We start from the raw sequence: 19,129 nt of genomic DNA, 5'->3' as shown, positions 1-19,129 counted from the left end.
TTAAAAAACAAATAAAATAAAAGCTACATACAGCAGCAGTTTTTTGTGTTGTGTATGGACCTATTAGGTCCATAAATTACCATATACAGTGGTACCTCAGGTTAAGTACTTAATTCGTTCCGGAGGTCCGTACTTAACCTGAAACTGTTCTTAACCTGAAGCACTGAAGGGCCCCATTACTTTCAGGAGCTTAGGGCATCATCAAACCTCAATCCGGCCCTGGTTTTATATGCTGGTTTCTCCTTTCAGCAGGAGCCTCTTGTATCTCCTGGGATGCTGCTCTTCTGCATCTCTTAGTCTCTTCTGCTTCCCTTACACTTTTCCTCATGAACATCTCTCTCTTGATGGCTGTTCTCCGCTGTTTGACAGTCGCTTGTTCTCTCGAATTCTTTGCCCTTTCTTCCTCACTGCCCCGTGGGCTTGGAAGTGCCTGCTAGGAGGCCTGCCCTCTCTCTCACGCCCTTCCAGTCCTTCTCCAAACCCCACCCTTTCCCCGAAATCTTGGACTCGGCCCCCTTTGTGCCCATCCTCTGATTCCGGAAGCAGCCAGTGTTCTGCGCTACAGATGTTGCTGCCCTCTGCCTACCATCATCCCTGACCATTGGGCTTCCCAGCAGAGGCTGGGAGGTGTGGGGGACTCCCTGGTCCTGAATAGGGCAACTGTGCCCCTGAAGGACCAGGTGCGCAGCCTGGGAGTCATTCTGGACTCATAGCTGTCCAAGGAGGCGCAGGTTAATTCTGTGTCCAGGGCAGCTGTCTCCCAGCTCCATCTGGTACACAGGCTGAGACCCTCCCTGCCCACAGACTGTCTGGCCAGAGTGGTGCATGCTCTGGTTATCTACCGCTTAGACTACTGCAATGCGTTCTAAGTGGGGCTACCTTGGAAGAAACTGCAACTAATTCAGAATGCGGCAGCTAGAAAGGTGACTGTGAGCGGCCGCCGAGACCACATAACACCGGTTTTGAAAGACCTACATTGGTTCCCAGTACGTTTCTGAGCACAATTCAAAGTGTTGCTGCTGACATTTAAAGCCCTAAACGGCCTCAGTCCAGTATACCTGAAGGAGCGTCTCCACCCCCATCGTTCTGCCCGGACACTGAGGTCCAGCTCCGAGGGCCTTCTGGCGGTTCCCTCACTGGAAGAAGTGAGGTTACAGGGAGCCAGGGAGAGGGCCTTCTCAGTGGTGGCACCTGCCCTGTGGAACGCCCTCCCATCAGATGGCAAGGAGATAAACAACTATCTGACTTTTAGAAGACATCTGAAGGCAGCCCTGTTTAGGGAAGTTTTTAATGTTTGATCTTTTATCGTGTTTTTAATATTCTGTTGGGAGCCTCCCAGAATGGCTGGGGAAACCCAGCCAGATGGGTGGAGTATAATTATTATTATTATTATTATTATTATTATTATTATTATTATTATTACCACCACCATCATCATTAGAGCTGGAGTCCAGCACCACCTTGAGGAGACCAACTGGGCCCCCAGGCGCTGCTTCAGTGACTCAGCCTAATGATGCCAGAAGGAAAGAAACACAAAGTTCCCCTCTGCCTCTGCTTCTTCTGCTGTTTCCCCCATGTCAAATTTTAGAGTTGATGGCTGCACACAGAACGATGACAAGCCACAAGTGGGACAGAGACCACATCTCTGTTTTTCCTGTTTTGCATTTTGCACCGTCAGCCTCCCCCTGGTGGTAGGAAAAAGAGAGCAAAGCTGTATTTTCTAGAGTACTGCTTGGACAACGATTGCAGAAACAAAGTCTCTCGGTGCACACCCTTAGCTTAAATGGAGTCATTCTTCCTCCCACACAAATGCACATTTTGGGAGCCAAGTGTGAGGAACCTTTGGCCCTCCAAATGTTGCTGAGCTTCAGCTATTCTCAACCCCAGGAAGTCCAGCCCAAGGGCAGGGATTTGGGAACTCGAGGCAGGAGACCTGGAGCCTCCCTATTCTATTCTCAAAACAACTGTGCAAGGTAGGTCAGGCTGAGGGAGGATTTGAACCTTGGTCTCTCCCAAACTTTGGCCAGCACCCAGATCACTACCCCACAGGGTCCCTTGGAACGACAGTGCTATGCCGCTGTTTTCATACTGTTCACAAACCCCCAAACACCCCAGAATGTTTGGAACTGCTGAAATGAAGAGCTTTATCTTTGCTGGAATCAAAAGGGACCAGCGTGTGATCTAGCGACTCAAAGCGCGCAAGAAAATTAGAGAATTCTTCCTGGCATTTTCAGCTGCATAGAAGTTAGAACTTTCTCAATTCTGACATTTTAAATCTTCAGTTTTTATTTATTTGGCTTTTTTTATACCTTCAGATCTACCTGACATTTTCAAATATCCCTCTTTTAAAATGGAGGAATCTGCTCTGTGGGAACATGCACTGACATTTGCAGTTCAGTTTATCGTCCTCTTGCACTGATATAAGCTAATCCTGTTTCTCAGCTGAGTGGCAGTAGGGGGGTATCCCATTTGCCCCAAGCCTTAATTCAGAGAAAGCAATGTATATATTTCCCCCCTGGCTTCTTTAGCACCTGCCCACAAGTATTTGCTGGCTCTGTGTCCTGATTGGTGGACCTTGTATTTGCCATCACCATGTAGATAACAAGCCTTCATGCAGAGAATGATGGATTGTCTGGCTCCCTGGCAGAGCTCATTTAAAACTCTGCAGGGCAAAGACAAGTGTGTTGGGCATTGGTCTATTGCCTTATGTAACACTTAACAGAGAAGTTGCCACTTTCCAGAGGAACTCCCTGTCTTTAGATAGTGAGTAACAGGCAGGACGCAGGTGGCGCTGTGGGTTAAACCACAGAGCCTAGGACTTAGAATCATAGAATCATAGAGTTGGAAGAGACCACAAGGGCCATCGAGTCCAACCCCCTGCCAAGCAGGAAACAAGCAGGACTTGCCAATCTGAAGGTTGGCGGTTTGAATCCCCATGACGGGGTGAGCGCCCGTTGCTCGGTCCCAGCTCCTGCCAACCTAGCAGTTTGAAAGCACATCAAAGTGCAAGTAGATAAATAGGTACCGCTCTGGCGGGAAGGTAAACGGCGTTTCCGTGCACTGCTCTGGTTCACCAGAAGCGGCTTAGTCATGCTGGCCACATGACCTGGAAGCTGTACGCCAGCTCCCTCGGCCAGTAAAGCGAGATGAGCGTTGCAACCCCAGAGTCGGCCACGACTGGACCTAATGGTGAGGGGTCCCTTTACCTTTTCAACAGGCAGAGCTTTCCCATCCCTGCATTGCCACACTCAAAAGAGCTTTGTTTGTTGTCTTTCTCCTTGCTGGGCAGCAGCTAAAAGCAAAAAACTTTGCTGGGAAGAGGCAGTCATGATGGACATGTGAATCTGTCAGTTCAGGCTTCTCTCGGCTTCTTCATTTTCCCAGCCTTCAATTCAATTCATCACATTTCCACATCAGTTTGCAATATTATTTTTAAATTCAAATCAAATATCTTTATTGCGGTCCATAGTCCCACAAAACAATTTCAAAACAAAATACAGTTAAAACAACCAAACAACAGGCAGAAGAGAGTGAGGTAGTCATTTTGTTATGTCTAGAGTGTGGTGGTCTGTTTCTTGCGACCTCCGAAATAAACTTTGCCATAGTCAGTGTAATATCATTTGACCTATCCTCCAGAAGGTATTTCCCAATATGGGAGGCTTCAGATTTTCCCAGCAAGTTTGCCTGTAAGGCCATGAAACATCAGTTAAAAGCATCAGTCACAGCAAGAAATCATTCAGCCCAGCAGCGTAGCAAGAAAACAAACAGAATAATTCAGCACCAGATAAAATAGCAAGATAATAAAACTGATAAATAAAGGTGAGGGACACCCCATCTTACTCCCCAAAGTCTGCAGTTGAGCCCAGGATCTTAGGATCTATGCGTTTGAAGCTCACCACTTCCCCCAAAGAATCTTGGGAACTGTAGTTTTCCCCTTGCAGAGTTACAATTTCCAGCTGCCGTAACAAACTACTTTCCAGGAATCTTTAGAGGGAACGCGTGTGCTTTCCATGTATGCTGTGAATGTGCCCTTTGAATCACGGAAGATTCACTCTCTTTGGTGCAAATCTAACAGGCCAGCTTTCAGTGTGACCCAAGAGATCAAATCAACACATTCCTTTTATAGGCTTGCGTCCAGCCTAGAGGAAAACAGCCCTCCCCAAAGCAAATGTAAGAAAGCATATTTATCCCAGAAGGGGTTTGTGTGACGTTTGAAAGAGAGGGAAAATAGCAGGGAGAATCACGGCACATGAAACGAGCAATGGAAGAACTGTCCTCAGCTCAGCTGAGCTTTCATTGCAAGCCTTTTTGGGGGTTGGGGGAAGAAACCTAAACTGCGTCAAATAATTCCTTCCCTCCTCATCCTCTTGACACTTCTGGTTCTGTCCACATAGATCTTATGGGATTTCTTCTTTCCATTCCCCCACATCTTGCTAATAGATGGGGCTTACAGAGGTCCGAGGGGCTGATCAAATCTTCAGCTGCTTAGCAGTGCTTTAGTTTCTGATGCCCCATAACTATTCACTAGGCCAGTGCGCACCTCCTTGAATTATTTCCATTGCCAAATCACGGTTGCTTTATTTGAATAGCGCATTCCTATGTATACTACCCACAACAAAGCCAAGGGGGCAGGAAAACATCACCCATAAATCTCCCCACAAGGCATTGTTATCTAGAGCATCTCTCTGGGGCAAAGAACCACATGGAAATTCAATGCCTCCCCACCCAGCGCCACTGCCAAAACCAAACAAACACACCCAGGAGCGTTTTAAAATCTGAGCGGGGCAACAAAAACCACGCAGACTCTTTGCGATGAACAATTCAACAAGAACTGCCCCAAACAGAGAGAAGATAGCCACCAAACAAAAGGGCACTTGCGTGATCAAATATTACAGAGTTCCAGGTTGTTTGTTCATGGCAAGCATTTGGGGAATTGTGCCAGTAAATATTTGACATTCAGTCCAACCCACAAGTCAGATTTAAGCTGCCAGGGAGCCCAGTCTCCGCAAAGCAGCTGTGTCAGAGTGAGGGGGGAGCAGGAGAAAAGCTTGCCGTCCACACTAAGTCCTCGTGCACAAATATAGTTTTCCATCAAAAGCAATGGGGTGGGAGAAAATTCCCTTCCAGCTTACTGTATTTTTTGCTCTATAAGACTCACTTTTTCCCTCCTAAAAAGTAAGGGGAAATGTGTGTGCGTCTTATGGAGCGAATGCAGGCTGCACAGCTATCCCAGAAGCCAGAACAGCAAGAGGGATTGCTGCTTTCGCTGCGCAGCGATCCCTCTTGCTGTTCTGGCTTCTGTGATTCAGAATATTTTTTCCCTTGTTTTCCTCCTCCAAAAACTAAGTGCGTCTTGTGGTCTGGTGCATCTTACAGAGCGAAAAATATGGTAATCCTATGACACACTCTGCTACTGCAAGCAGCATATCTTGGATAGAATCTGGCATACAAGTTTTGACACAAAATTCCCCCTGAGCCAGAGCTCAGCAAAACAGACTCATGCCACCAATACCAGGACTTTCGCTAACCGAGATCTCCACCGAAATGGATCCCCAGAGGCAGCACTGCCAGGAATTCTCACCTGAGACTTTGGAGAGGCTCTGCTAGTTAGTGTAGAGCATCTTTTCCCAATCATAAATTCACTTCTCCACATGGCCACATCAGTTTGCAAAAATATTTTTTTTAAAAAATCAAATCCTCGTGAAAATTCTTCATGCAAATTTCTCCTTCTATAACACAACGTTGTCTGCAATTTTGCTTAATGCACATGTTTGCAAAGCAATTTCTTTTTTTATAAATTTATATACCACCCTTCATCAAAAGATCTCAGGGCATTTCACAAAATAGAATACAGGATAAAAAAAATGCATTTTTGTATTTACTCTCACTAATATATGGATTTTTATGCACAATCTGCCCCGGTGTATGCATTTTCGTGAGATTCTGCACTGCACTGCAGATTTCAAAAGATGTCTGCTCATGTAACTGCTTCAGAACGTGAAAATCTGGCAAGCTCACCTGTAAATGAAACCCAAATTAAATCCCCATCCCTTAGCTGCCATATACTGAGTCAGGCTATTGGTTGAGCTCCATACTTCCAGCTCTGGCTGGCAGCTGCTCTCCAGGGTTTCAAGCAAGAGACTTTCCCAACCGGATCAGGAGATGCCAGGAATTGACCTTGGGACCTTGTGCATTCAGAGTGTGTTCTCTGTCCACTGAGTTCTGGCCCTTCCCTTGTGCACGATGCTTGCCTACCACTTCGGATGCCTCACCTTGAGGTGTTTTCTCCAGGTGGGCAAGTCCATCTTTAAGCTCCGTGAGGTACACACAAGGGGTTGGATGATGATCAGAGCACTCTCTCCTCAGCACACAAACAGACACACACCCTGGAAATTCAGAAGCCTGTTAATCCAAATTCCGAGAAGCGGAATTGTAATCCTTTGTAATTAAGCAAGGATGCATATAATGACATGCTTTGCATAATTTATTCACCCTTTTGCAAGTCAAAGCAGGGAGAAAAGAGGTACCTTTCTGCAGCCCCACCTGATGAATCTGACACTGGAAATTCTGGATCGTCGGCCTCTGGCCTCTGAGATTTGACCAGGCATTGTCAAATCACTGTCAACTTCAAGTCTTGTCTTCATAGCCTTGACGTCTAGAAACCTGATCTAAAAACAAAAGAACGAAAGCTGGCATTTTGCAGTCGCCGAGTTCTGCAGTCAATGTCAATTTATGCGCAGCAATGTTTGCTACCCTTGTTTTACATAATATTTGACATTAACACTTGCATTGACTCTCAGGAACCCCAGCAAATTTAAGTGTTGGTTTTTCTGCCTGTAAAATGGGCTGTAAACATAAGGAACAGCTCTAAGAGCAGTTGATATACAGAAGAAGAAGACGAAAAGGAGGAGGAGGAGGAGGAAGAAGAAGAAAACATAGGAAATCGGGGATGAGATGAAAGTCTCTTGGATAATTCTGAAAAATATCCATTGTTGCTCCTTCATAGGAAAGTCTTTCTGAGTATATGCTATAGAAGCCCTTTGATTTTATTTTTATTAGCAGTAATGACTCTGCTACACTTATTATTATTTTTCGACTGATTATCCACAGATTTCTGGATCCATAATCATTCACGTCACAGATAGAGGGAGTGGAGGCTGAAACAGGATAATAGCCTTTAAATCCCCTTCTCTAAGCACTCAGATCTTCCCTGTCAGCAAGATTAAAGCGGTCAACAGCAGTCCCCATGTGCCTGGATCCCACACTGAGTTTTTGCAACAACTGGAGCTGCTGGTCGGTCGGAAAAGAAATGTAAAACAGCTCCGGCGGCAGATGCTCCAGGCAGGAAGGAGAAGGCAACCAGAAGAAGCTTCGCACCCACCACCGAACGCTAAGGGGAAGCATGTGGAACCTTAAGCAAAGAAAGCAGCCTCTGATCTCGGACTATAAAACTGAATCTCGCCCGGGGGCCACCTGGGATGCAACCGTGGGAAGCAACGAAACTGGGGGGACTGGGGGCTTTGGTGCTTCTGACTGGGGATCCCCACTGCAGCTGGCCCAGGACGTTGAGAGCAGCTACTCCTGCTTGGAGGACGAGGAGGAAGAGGGCGAGGAAGAGGAGAAGGGGCTCCCCTCGATGTTTCCCTTCAGCCCAGCCTTCCCAGCTGGAGCCACCGCGTCGTCCTCCGTCCTCAACATCAACGTGGGCGGGCAAAGCTACCGCCTGACGTACCAGGCGGTGGCCATCTACCCCACCACCCGCCTGGGCCGCTTGGCCACTTCCACCGACCGCTGGCGCCAGCTGGGCCTCTGCGACGACTACGCGGCTCAGGGAGATGAGTACTTCTTTGACCGGGACCCGGCCGTCTTCCAGCTGGTCTACAACTTCTACGCCTCCGGGGTGCTGCGGGTGCGGGACGAGCTGTGTCCCCGCAGCTTCCTGGAGGAGCTGAGTTACTGGGGGGTCCGCCTCAAGTACACGCCCCGCTGCTGCCGCATCTGCTTTGAGGAGAGGCGGGACGAGCTGAACGAGCAGCTCAAGGTGCAGCGGGAGCTGCGGGCCCAGGCGGCCGTGCAGGAGAGCGAGCACCTCTTCCGGCACATGCGCTACGCCGAGCATCGCTGGCGCCTGTGGAACCTCATGGAGAAGCCCTTCTCCTCCACCACGGCCAAAGCCATGGGGGTAGCCTCCAGCTTCTTTGTGCTCATCTCGGTGGTGGCGCTGGCTCTCAACACGGTGGAGGAGATGCAGCACAGGGACAAGGCCACCCAGGAGAGGAGGCCTTTGCTGGAGCACGTGGAGACCTTCTGCATCGCCTTCTTCACCCTGGAGTACGTGCTGCGGCTGGTCTCCACCCCGGACATCCGCTGCTTCGTCAGCAGTGCCCTCAACGCCGTGGACCTCATCGCCATCCTGCCCCTGTACCTCCAGCTCCTCCTGGAGCGCTTCGTGGATGAGGACCAGCCCCGTGGGCAAGGCTCCCAGCACGAAAACGACATCGAGAAAGTGGGGCGGGTGGGGAAGGTGGGGCAGGTCTTGCGCATCATGCGCCTCATGCGCATTTTCCGTATCCTGAAGCTGGCCCGCCATTCGACGGGCCTGCGCGCATTTGGCTTCACACTGCGCCAGTGCTACCAGGAGGTGGGCTGCCTCCTGCTTTTCATTGCGCTGGGGATCTTTGCCTTCTCTGCCATGGTCTACACCGTGGAACATGATGTCTCCAGCACAAACTTCACCAGCATCCCCCATGCCTGGTGGTGGGCTGCCGTAAGTACCTCCCTGGCAATGCAATTCTCGTTCCTTCTCCCCACCCTTTCACTTGCAAGCGTGCCTGTTTTGGAAGCGGCAGGGTTCCCCCCCCCCATGCATTGCTTGTTTTACAAACATCTGTTCAGAGTGTTGACTTTACAGAACATGCATGCATGCACACGCACCCGTCAGCTGGAAGCTTTCCTATAGTAGATCAGGCTAAAATCAGTGCAGCTGAGCTTGAACCGGAGAGCTCTTTGTGGCTGTGACACAGAATTTGTGCTGCTTCTCGCTGAGAAAGGGGAAGAAGGAAACGAGAAGGGAAAGCACATGTCTGCCTGGCCTCAACTTTGCCGTGACTTATCTGTGCCTACTTGACAGCTTGCTGCTGGTATTTTTGTAGCAGATACATAAGGGAGGCTGTGGGGGTGGTTTCACATTCCTTCCAAAGTGAGTTTACAAAAGCAGCTCTGCTCAGTGGTTTAGTGATGCAATCAAAAGGGGGCACATATTAGCTCTCACCCAGCAGTTAAAAAGATGAGGCTGGGAATCTGGGGAAAAGGTGAGGCTGGGAATCTGTCCCTACAGAAGTTTTGTTTCGTTTCCAAATGTGCCTGGGGATGAACAATTTCGAGATAGGAAAATAAGAGCAGCTGACCATCACAAGGCTTTCCAGACAGCTGGTGATCGCAGCTACAACACAGCCCAAAATGATTTTTTAAAAAAATTGCATTTGCACTGAGCCAGCCGCAGACAAAAATAACAAAACGGGAAGACCCTCTGGCTCAGTTGCTTGTAATGCAATACGGAGCTTATAATTTATAGGTCTCTAGTTGAAATGCAGCCTAAGCCACCAGGGATGGGAAAATGGACATTCCTTCTAGTGCAGCTGGAGGAATCAGGAGGTCTTAGTAGCCCAAGGACAGAGGCTCATCCTGCAAATAGTTCAGCAATAAGAGCACAGAATCAAAGCCTTCCATGGACTGGGACATCAAGCTCAGGGTTGACTACACTGGCGGGTAGCTAGTGCCAAGCTTTATACAGAGCTCTACCCCTTGAGTTTTCGGATTTTCCATATTGCTTTGGTGTCCAAAGTCTTTGCTGAGTCACCAGCACTAATCAAATGTGAAGGCAACAAGGCGATCACTTCACTAAAACCAAAAACCCTGTTCCTTGTGCCTGTGTCCACATTCTTCCCATGGGAACTTCCCTGCATATGGCAAAATGCTGGCACGTGTGAAAGATGCTGCATGAGATTCGTATAGTTTTCAGCAGCACAAACATCTCCTGCGATCAAACTCATCTTGTGTGACGTGACCTTGATTGACCCCTTTGGATAGGTAAATAAATCCAAGTTTGGAGCAGGTTCAGGGAGTGTTAACTTTGGACAGCAGATTATGTAAACAGACTTGTGAGCAGAAACTAGAAGTGCTACAGAAACTAGAGAAGCTATAGAATATAAATTGCATCCTGCCAATTTATGAAAGCATGTTAGAGCTTAGCTGGAAAGCTCTTCTGATAACCCTTGCCCTTTGAGGCTAATATATATGGTGTGGGGGGATAGATAGATAGATAGATAGATAGATAGATAGATAGATATAGATAGATGATAGATAAGAGATGAGAGAGAGAGATGATAGAAGAAGAAGAGTTTGGATTTGATATCCCGCATTATCACTACCCAAAGGAGTCTCAAAGCAGCTAACATTCTCCTTTCCCTTCCTCCCCCACAACAAACACTCTGTGAGGTGAGTGGGGCTGAGAGACTTCAGAGAAGTGTGAGTGGCCCAAGGTCACCCAGCAGCTGCATGTGGAGGAGCGGAGATGCGAACCCGGTTCCCCAGATTACGAGTCTGCCGCTCTTAACCACTACACCACACTAGATAGATGATAGATAGATAGATGATAGATAGATAGATGAGAGAGAGAGAGAGAGAGAGAGAGAGAGAGAGAGAGAGAGAGAGAGAGAGATTGTGAAAATGGTTATCCATTAGCTGCTAAGTATTTTCATTTTAGGCAATTTTGATTAATCTAGAAAGAAGTATATTGTTTCCACAAATGAACCCTCAAGTCCTGCAACATCTGGAGGGCTACCGTTCTAAAGGGAATGGCCTGCTTGGAGGTCAAAGGTTAGCAGGTATTGTTCTGGGAAGAAAAACGACAATCACATGGTAACTTGCAACCACCCCATACATTGAAAGCACTCTTGCACCACTTTAACAGTCAAGGCTTCCCCCAAAGAATCAGGGGAGCTGAGAGTTGGTAGGAGATGCCCTCTTAGAACTGTGATTCCAGCACCTAAAACTGTTCCCGGGGCTCTTTGGGGGGTGGCAGGGCTCTGAAAGTGGTAGAAAAGTGTTTCAAGTGAATGTTGTGGGTGTGACCAATGAACACCAGCAATGGGAACAACTCCAGCATGAGGCTGCAGGCAGAGCTTTTCTTCTAGGAAAAAAAGTGCCGGTGTTGCATGACCTTGAGAACCCCCAGAAAAAAAGCACTGGTTGCAGGAATGTCTATCTAAACCCATCTTCTCATCCTGGTGGTTGGTCTGGGCCGGTGGCTGTTGGCATAACGAACCCTCCCAAACTCCAAATCCCACTCTGCTGCATCTTCCCCATGCTCCAACAGTGGTGCAGATGCCCCTACCCCATGGTTGAATCCTGCACCGCTGCAGACACCTGTAGACAACAGCAGCACCTAGTTCTGCGTGTGTATTTTTCACTTGGCCCAGTCAAGGTGAGGAGGACCAAAGCAGGTGCCAAAAGCCGAGAAACAAGCTGGGAAAAGAGGCCGGTGCCCAAGTGGGGGGAAGTGGCTGGGGAGGGAGGCACCAACTTGCAGAAAATATTGGGGTCCAACCCCTCAAAATATTTTATTGGGGGGCAAAGGGACCAGGGCCCCACAGAGTTGACGCCTATACTTCCTCCGATCCTCATCCCACCAAGGCATAAAGAAACACACATGAAAAATTCCCCACCAGGACTCCTGGCTCTCTCATCTGGCTGTTTATTTTCGGAGATCTCCCTCCTGCATTAACATTCAATTCCAGTGAGTTAATTTCCATCAGGCCACAAAACTAATCCCTTTTAGACCATCAAATGCGCCAGGTGCATCCGACAAATAAGCTCGCTTGCTGCAGGCTCAGGGAGGGAGCAGGACGTTTCACTCATCTGAAACATCAGGCTCCTTTTTTCTTTGGGGGAAAAGAGGAAAATGCCCTCCCCACTGCATGGCTGCCTTTCCAGCGAATATTGCACTGGATGCTGCCAGACAGAAGCCAAGGCACTAAAAATGGGAGATCCCAATGCACATTCCGTCTGGAGCCATTTCTTTCACTGTTTTCTCAACATCCCTATAATACCTTGGCATGGGCTATAATAACGATTGCAGGATAAGGTCAGCAGAAAGACAAATGCAAAGTGAGACGCCATTCTTCGGACAAAACAGGTCAGTGCTGGGTTCCCAGCACTCGGCTCGTCCACCACCATCCACTCGTCTCTGCTTTTCCCCATCTCTTGCAGCTTTAAGAGTCTCTGAAAACAGGGGGGGAATTCAGCTCCTTGTTTCGTTCTGGCCTCCTCTTCCTCCACCAACCCCCTGTCCACCCTGCAAACATTCCTTCTCCAAGTTGCAGGAGTATCAACAGGAGAAGCCGCCTTCCTGGCAAGCGTTCCTGAAGATAGGTAGAGCAGAGGGGGAGAGGCCAAAGTGTACTTAGGGAGACAGCACAACCAAGAACCTTGACAGCCTGGATACGGCGACTGGGAGTGGCCACCAGGACCACATAACACCGGTCTTGAGAGATCTGCATTGGCTCCCAGTACGTTTCCGAGCACAATTCAAAGTGTTGGTGCTGACCTTTAAAGCCCTAAACAGCCTCAGTCCTGTATACCTGAAGGAGCGTCTCCACCCCCATCGTTCTGCCCGGACACTGAGGTCCAGCGCCGAGGGCCTTCTGGCGGTTCCCTCATTGCAAGAAGTAAGGTTACAGGGAACCAGACAGAGGGCCTTCTCGGTAGTGGCGCCCGCCCTGTGGAACGCCCTCCCTTCAGATGTGAAGGAAATAAGCAGCTATCCTATCTTTAAAAGACATCTGAAGGCAGCCCTGTTCAGGGAAGTTTTTAATATTTAATGCTGTATTGTTTTTAACACTTGACTGGGAGCCGCCCAGAGTGGCTGGGGAAACTCAGCCAGATGGGCGGGGTATAAATAATAAATTATTATTATTATATTATGGGAAGGAGGCGCTGCTGCCCTGTCGTTTTTCACGAATGAGGGACCTGGGAGAAACGAAAGGTGACCGGCTTGTTGTTTATTACATTCCTATGTGAATTGCCCTGTGGCCTTTTTGGCAAAAGGTGGCAAATAAATGTCTTAAAACAAATGATTCATAAAATAAACGAAGCTCCACCATAATTCTGAAACAGGCAGATGCAGCAACATTGACTTCAATGCCAGCATGGAATTGGTTGCAGTTTTCAACCAGTATAGATCAAGGTAAAGGTAAAGGGACCCCTGACCATTAGGTCCAGTTGTGACTGACTCTGGGGTTGTGGCGCTCATCTCGCTTTATTGGCCGAGGGAGCCGGCGTACAGCTTCTGGGTCATGTGGCCAGCATGACTAAGCCACTTCTGGCGAACCAGAGCAGCGCACGTAAACACCGTTTACCTTCCCGCCGGAGCGGTACCTATTTATCTACTAGCACTTTGACGTGCTTTCGAACTGCTAGGTTGGCAGGAGCTGGGACTGAACAACGGGAGCTCACCCCGTTGCAGGGATTCAAACTGCTGACCTTCTGATCGGCAAGTCCTAGGCTCTGCGGTTTAATCCACAGCACCACCCGCGTCCCGGGTGACCAAGGTACGGTGGCCCAAACCTAAACAAGAGATCTTGAAAAAGACACTCAGGAAAGACATTCCTAGGACCACGGATGGGTAGAGAGGGGAAATAAATGGTCTGAGGGACCTGCTCCTGTCACCCCCAGCCCAGTCCACCACTGCCTGCTGCCACTGCCTGCTTCCCAGAAAACCAAGGTGTCAAATCAGCAGCTGACAAGGAGGGATGGGGGGTAAATTGGGTTCAGTTCATATTTAAAGGTGAACTCACCAAATGAAAACACAGCTATCCTTCGACATTTGCATCAATCTGAATTTTGCAATGCAGTTCTCCAGCCAAGTAATTAGTGAAAATGGCATACAAAATGTGTTATATTAGTGAAAATGGCAAAAAACAAATGTAGATTAGGCAAGTTTGTATATGAAATGGTATCACACGAGAAAATTGCAGGGAAATGCTGGTGAATTTTCATGAGGATTTTGTTTGTTTGGAAAATTCACAAACTGATGTATAACTATAGAGAACTGAATTTAGGATTGGGGGAATGAGAAACTGACATTGACATGCTTGGCCATCTTTACTGAGGACACTGCTGTGGCTCAGAAGTTGCTCAAACACACCATCATTCATAGAAAGAGATCATTGTCACATAAGGGAGGGAAAGGCAGCTAAATGGTGTGCAGTTTATGCATGCATGAGTTCACTGTGTTGGGAAGAAGTGGCAGTTTGAGAATCCCCACCATGGGCACCTTCCTCTGTGCACTGTGATGGGGAGGACAAACGCCATCTCTGGTTTTCAGGGATGGGAAGAGCAGAGGCAGATTCTCATATCTATTGCAGTCGAATCTCTCTTTCCAACACTGCAATGGGGAGGAACAAATACCGCCTCTGTCCTTCAGAGACCAGTCTCTAAATGACGCCTCTGTCTTCAGCATAGAAAGGTGGCTTGGATGTTCTGAGTAACTGCCTTGCTTTGTGTTTACTTTTCAAGGTAAGCATTTCTACTGTTGGATATGGAGACATGTGTCCGGAAACCCACCTCGGACGACTCTTTGCTTTCCTCTGCATCGCTTTCGGGATCATTCTGAACGGAATGCCCATCTCCGTCCTCTACAACAAATTCTCAGACTATTACATCAAGCTGAAAGCGTACGAATACACAGCCATACGCAAAGACAGGGGCAAAGTGGATTTTGCGAGGCGAGCCATGAAGAAAATGTCTGAGTGCTGTGGAAACAGGCCAAACAGATTACCAAGACACAGATACAATTAATACCTTGGATGGGAAAAAAGGGATTGGGAGATGAAAGGCCAACAGATTCCCTCAGGTTTGTCCACAAGTTAACTGGGAGGAAAAGACTGACTGGGGTATAGTGCAAAACTTTCTCTTTTTTAAAAAAGATGCAAATGAAGATAATCCTTCTTAATATTTTGTCTGATAAATGTTACAGCTGGTGTCCAAGCAGCCTCTGGAATCAATTGTATTGTGATCCAGTGAGTGTTTCCAAATAAGGATCCGCTTGAGGAAATGAGAAGGAATGCAATCTTGTTTCTTTGATCTGCAATTGCTGCACCACCACAACCGAATCGAAGGCAACTAACTTAGGCTAAGCACTATTACTAGGAAGCAAGAGCCAGTTGATTCTATGAGGCCTACATCTGAGTAAATGTGCAAAGGATTGTGCTGCTTTTTCTGGGTACTTACATATTTGCCAGCATGATGGATGTTGCCTCAAAATCAGAATTTAGTAGCCTTTCAAGTAGGAATATATTTGTGTCCTGTACCAGAATTTTATTATTGTCTTGAGGGTGTGTCAAGCGCCTTTTGTCCTGTAAATGGATCCGTAGGTACCAAAAACAAGTAATTGTAAGAAACCTGAGTATTCATGGGGTGAGAGTGGGGAGAGAAGGAAGCAAGTGCTGGTAGCCTCCATTGAGTTGCCACTGCTTCACCCTTGTTCGTTCGTGGGGAGGTGGGGTCTGTCCATTTCAGCTTCTACTTTTTCCCATCTTAAGTTGCGTTCTCCCCATTTCCACATCAGTTTGTCATTAAAACAAACAAAAAAGAGCCCTGGTGAAAAGTCATCAGCGTTTTCGTTTTTCTTCTATTATACACATTTCTGCAAAGCAATTTCTCCTAATCGATTGCATGTTGTATGTTGTGTTATTTTCACTTGGCGTGTGAATTTTGTGCACACTACTTGGCTGGAGAATTGCACTGCAAGATTTGGAGAACTGCAAATTTTGAAGGACAGCTGTGGTTTGGTTTGCATTTTGTTCCATAAAGTGAAAATTCAGCAGATTTGTCTTTAACTGAAAACTGAATCAAATCCCCTCTCCCTGTCTGCCTGTGCTCCCATCCCAACTCTCTTAGACACCTCCAACTGAGAGCAGCTTGTCTGTTGCAGCTTGGTGGCTTAAATCAGGATGATGAGAGCATTTCTGCAGACATTAAACAAATATTGAAGGGGCCAAAGACCCTATAGAGCTGGGATGTCTGTCTTCATCATGTTATTTATCTCAAAAAGCACAGGGGTGGGACTTGGTTTGTTGCACAAGACCTCCCAGTCAACAAGAACTGCACAACCTGAATTTGCTGGAATTTGGTTGAATCCCACACAAAATTAGCCACAGCCTGGAGGCCCCTAGAGAGGGATCTTGTAGGCTAAGTCCTTCCGAGGAGCTGAGACATCAGGTTACAACTTGGGATTCTTGAATGAAGATTGAAATATGGTTCCTACCCCTCATTTCTTTTTCTTTTTTTAAAAAAAAGATGTCTGGCTTATAACCCAGCTCTGTAAACTCTGTGATGAATATTACAACGGTCACATTGTGATTATTTTTATTTTTGAATACTCTCCAAGTGTTTTCCACCCAGCTGCATCTCTGTCATTAACAGGAATTATGCTCATTGATATCCAGTATCTTATGATGGTAGGGCAGTGCAGACATGACAAAGATGAGCATTGTGCTTCTACACTCCCTGCTCTTCTCCTTCCCACTGTAATGCTAGACATTTGGGGTTCACAGGACATCTAAACAGAGACACTGTGGTTTAACTGTGAAACCAAGCCAGGATTCTTGCTAGATCAGTGGCCTAGCGTGGGTTGCCAGTGCCCGGGGCAAAGCAGTACCACCTGCTGGTGGGCTAGAACAAAGGGGCAAAAGCTTGGCAACTGACCTGAGTGGCAACTGCATCACCCCATGAGTGTTGAGTATGATGGAGAGTGGGATGAGAGATTGGTCGGGAGCAATCCTTCTAAACCAAATACAGAGGGCACCCAAGCAACTGCCCACTGCCCAATTCTGCTCCTCAGTCCGTCCACACGGACATTAGGAGATTCTCTGTGTGAGAGGGAGGGTGCACTTCTTTGTTTCTTTTTTCCCCCTTTTGAACTTTTTTGTGCCCCTAAGAATTTTGCATCCAGGGCAATTGCCCGTGTGGCCTCACTGATGCCCCCCTACTGTATTAGATATCTTGAGTTGCAAACAGAGGTTAAACCACAATCTCCTGATTTGGCTATAACAGAAACTGTGGTTTGACAAAACACAACGCTCCTTCTCTGTCTAAGAAATACAGCCAATATTTATATAGTAAGAATTGCGTGTTACCATCTCCCTGTCAAGCTAATAGATAGTTTTTGAAAGTAAAGAGCCTGAAAATCGCAACCCAAGAAAGACGTAGCAAGTAGTCATTCCTTTGCATCGTTGTGGTATCACTAAAAACTGGGGTTTGTTTGCAACACACTCCTGTCCACTAAAGTGCAACAGTGAAGGCACTGTATAAGCTGTAGGAACAGACGATAAGCGAGTGCAGAGAACGGATGCAGAAAACTGATGGGAAGACAATTTGCCAGAAAGCAGGAGGGTGATTATAAACAGCCAGTGTCTATTAATAAGCGCAGAAGCAGAACTGATAGGCAAGCAGCAAAGGCAAGCCATACGCATTTCACATTATTGAATTCACTTGGAGCTGCTGAATCTATGTCATCACATTCTAGAAATTAGGATGAAGCACCGTCCAGAAGCCGAGCAAAGACAAGAAAAGATGAATCAAATGCTGTTTGGCAGACAGCGGGAGGCGACACTCGTCTATCAAGGGGAAGCAATGAATTAAACCAGCATCACCTCTTGCTTTACCCCAAATATGGCCATCTGCTGTTTTTCATGTCAAAAACAGCACACGGAGGGATGTGTCTGACAGAAAGAGCTGGAGGACATCTTTGTGACAGACTGGGATCTTCTGAATGGGGGAGGATGGGTCTGGAAGCCTCAGGGACAAATATATATCTATGCAAGTGCTGATTTGATTTTGTTCACAGGCTAAGTTGCGCATTCATTTACACCTGCAGGCGCTGTAGAATCTGCACATCTGTTGTTAACTCCCCTTCCAGAATCTGAACGGAAAGGCTACAGAACTACTGTCATCCCCTCGAGTTTCACGGCTGTTTGGCGTTACTGTTTATTATGCCCCACCCCATAATTATGTATATAGCCTTCTTGCCACTGACGAGGGTGGGCTCCAGTCCACAGAAGATTATGCCGCAATAAAGCTTTTCATTTTTAAGGTGCCACAAGACTCTTCTGTTCTCAGATGAAGAAAGCAAAACTCTCTCTCTTAAAGCCCCTCTCGAGCAGCTTAAATGGAGGGAGAGCTGGTGTCTGTTTCAGCAGCTAGGTTCACATCTGGCACTCACATATTTTCGACAGACGAGAACAAAATGTCTGTGACTTTTCCTGAATATATTTCGGGTAATAATAATAATAATAATTTATTTATACCCCACCCATCTGGCTGGGTTTCCCCAGCCACTCTGGGCGGCTTCCAACAAAACACTAAAATACAATAACCTATTAAACATTAAAAGCTTCCCTAAACAGGGCTGCCTTTAGATGTCTTCTAAAAGTTTGGTAGTTATTTTTCTCTTTGACATCTGGTGGGAGGGCGTTCCACAGGGCGGGTGCCACTACCGAGAAGGCCCTCTGCCTGGTTCCCTGTAACTTGGCTTCTTGCAGCGAGGGCGCTGGACTTCAGTGTCCAGGCAGAATGATGAGAGATTCGTCATTCTGCCTGGACATATAAGCTACGAGAAAAGGATAACTGTGACTTTAAAGATGAATGGGAACCCTTTACAAAGTATTTGAAGATGCAACAAAGTGTATGAGATTCGTCCCTAACCCCCCGTGTGAGCAGAAGCCCTGAGAAAGGGCTTGCACAATGGGGGTGTCTACCAAGTGACTCTGGCAGGACAGGGGAGCAGGGCAACCCCCAGAACAGCAAAGGGGGTGGGGTGGAGATGGGGGCATCATTCCATCTGGCAAACCGGGATGCTTGTGCAAATGTAACAATTGGAAGAGTGAGACATTTGATTCCACCCGTAGACAAAAGCATGAAATGAACAGTCTCCTGTAGTTGTTAAAGTTTTGGTGTAGGACTGGAAAGAGCAGGGTTTAAATTGTTGCTGAGCCATGAAGTTCACCAGGTCCTCTTGGACTAGCTAGAGACTGTCCCACACTATCTTACTGAACATCCTAAAAACATT

At 47.3% G+C, this 19,129-nt stretch overlaps 1 protein-coding gene and 1 long non-coding RNA gene across 3 annotated transcripts; one reads left to right on the top strand and one right to left on the bottom strand.

Moving 5' to 3' along the window:
• Positions 1-1,428: 1,428 nt before the first annotated feature.
• LOC309522131 lies at positions 1,429-9,753 on the bottom strand. 2 transcript variants are annotated; one of them, XR_014214889.1, is made up of 3 exons: positions 8,935-9,748; positions 6,528-6,668; positions 1,429-1,685 (listed from the first exon to the last, which is right to left on the bottom strand). It is a non-coding gene; the product is annotated as an uncharacterized lncRNA (long non-coding RNA). The 2 variants fall into 2 exon arrangements; XR_014214888.1 differs by lacking the exon at positions 1,429-1,685 and having other exon boundaries at positions 6,467-6,668; positions 8,935-9,753.
• KCNV2 (potassium voltage-gated channel modifier subfamily V member 2) lies at positions 7,038-18,124 on the top strand. Its single transcript, XM_082204946.1, has 2 exons — positions 7,038-8,767; positions 14,578-18,124. The coding sequence occupies exons 1-2, from the start codon at positions 7,403-7,405 to the stop codon at positions 14,857-14,859; spliced, it is 1,647 nt and encodes a 548-aa protein (XP_082061072.1). The 5' UTR covers positions 7,038-7,402; the 3' UTR covers positions 14,860-18,124.
• Positions 18,125-19,129: the final 1,005 nt, after the last annotated feature.

Source organism: Podarcis vaucheri (assembly GCF_965113315.1).
Source record: "Podarcis vaucheri genome assembly, chromosome: 17".
Classification (NCBI taxonomy): domain Eukaryota; kingdom Metazoa; phylum Chordata; class Lepidosauria; order Squamata; family Lacertidae; genus Podarcis; species Podarcis vaucheri.
The sequence above is the reverse complement of the archived record's forward strand: the minus strand, read 5'-3'. Positions and strand labels throughout refer to the sequence as shown.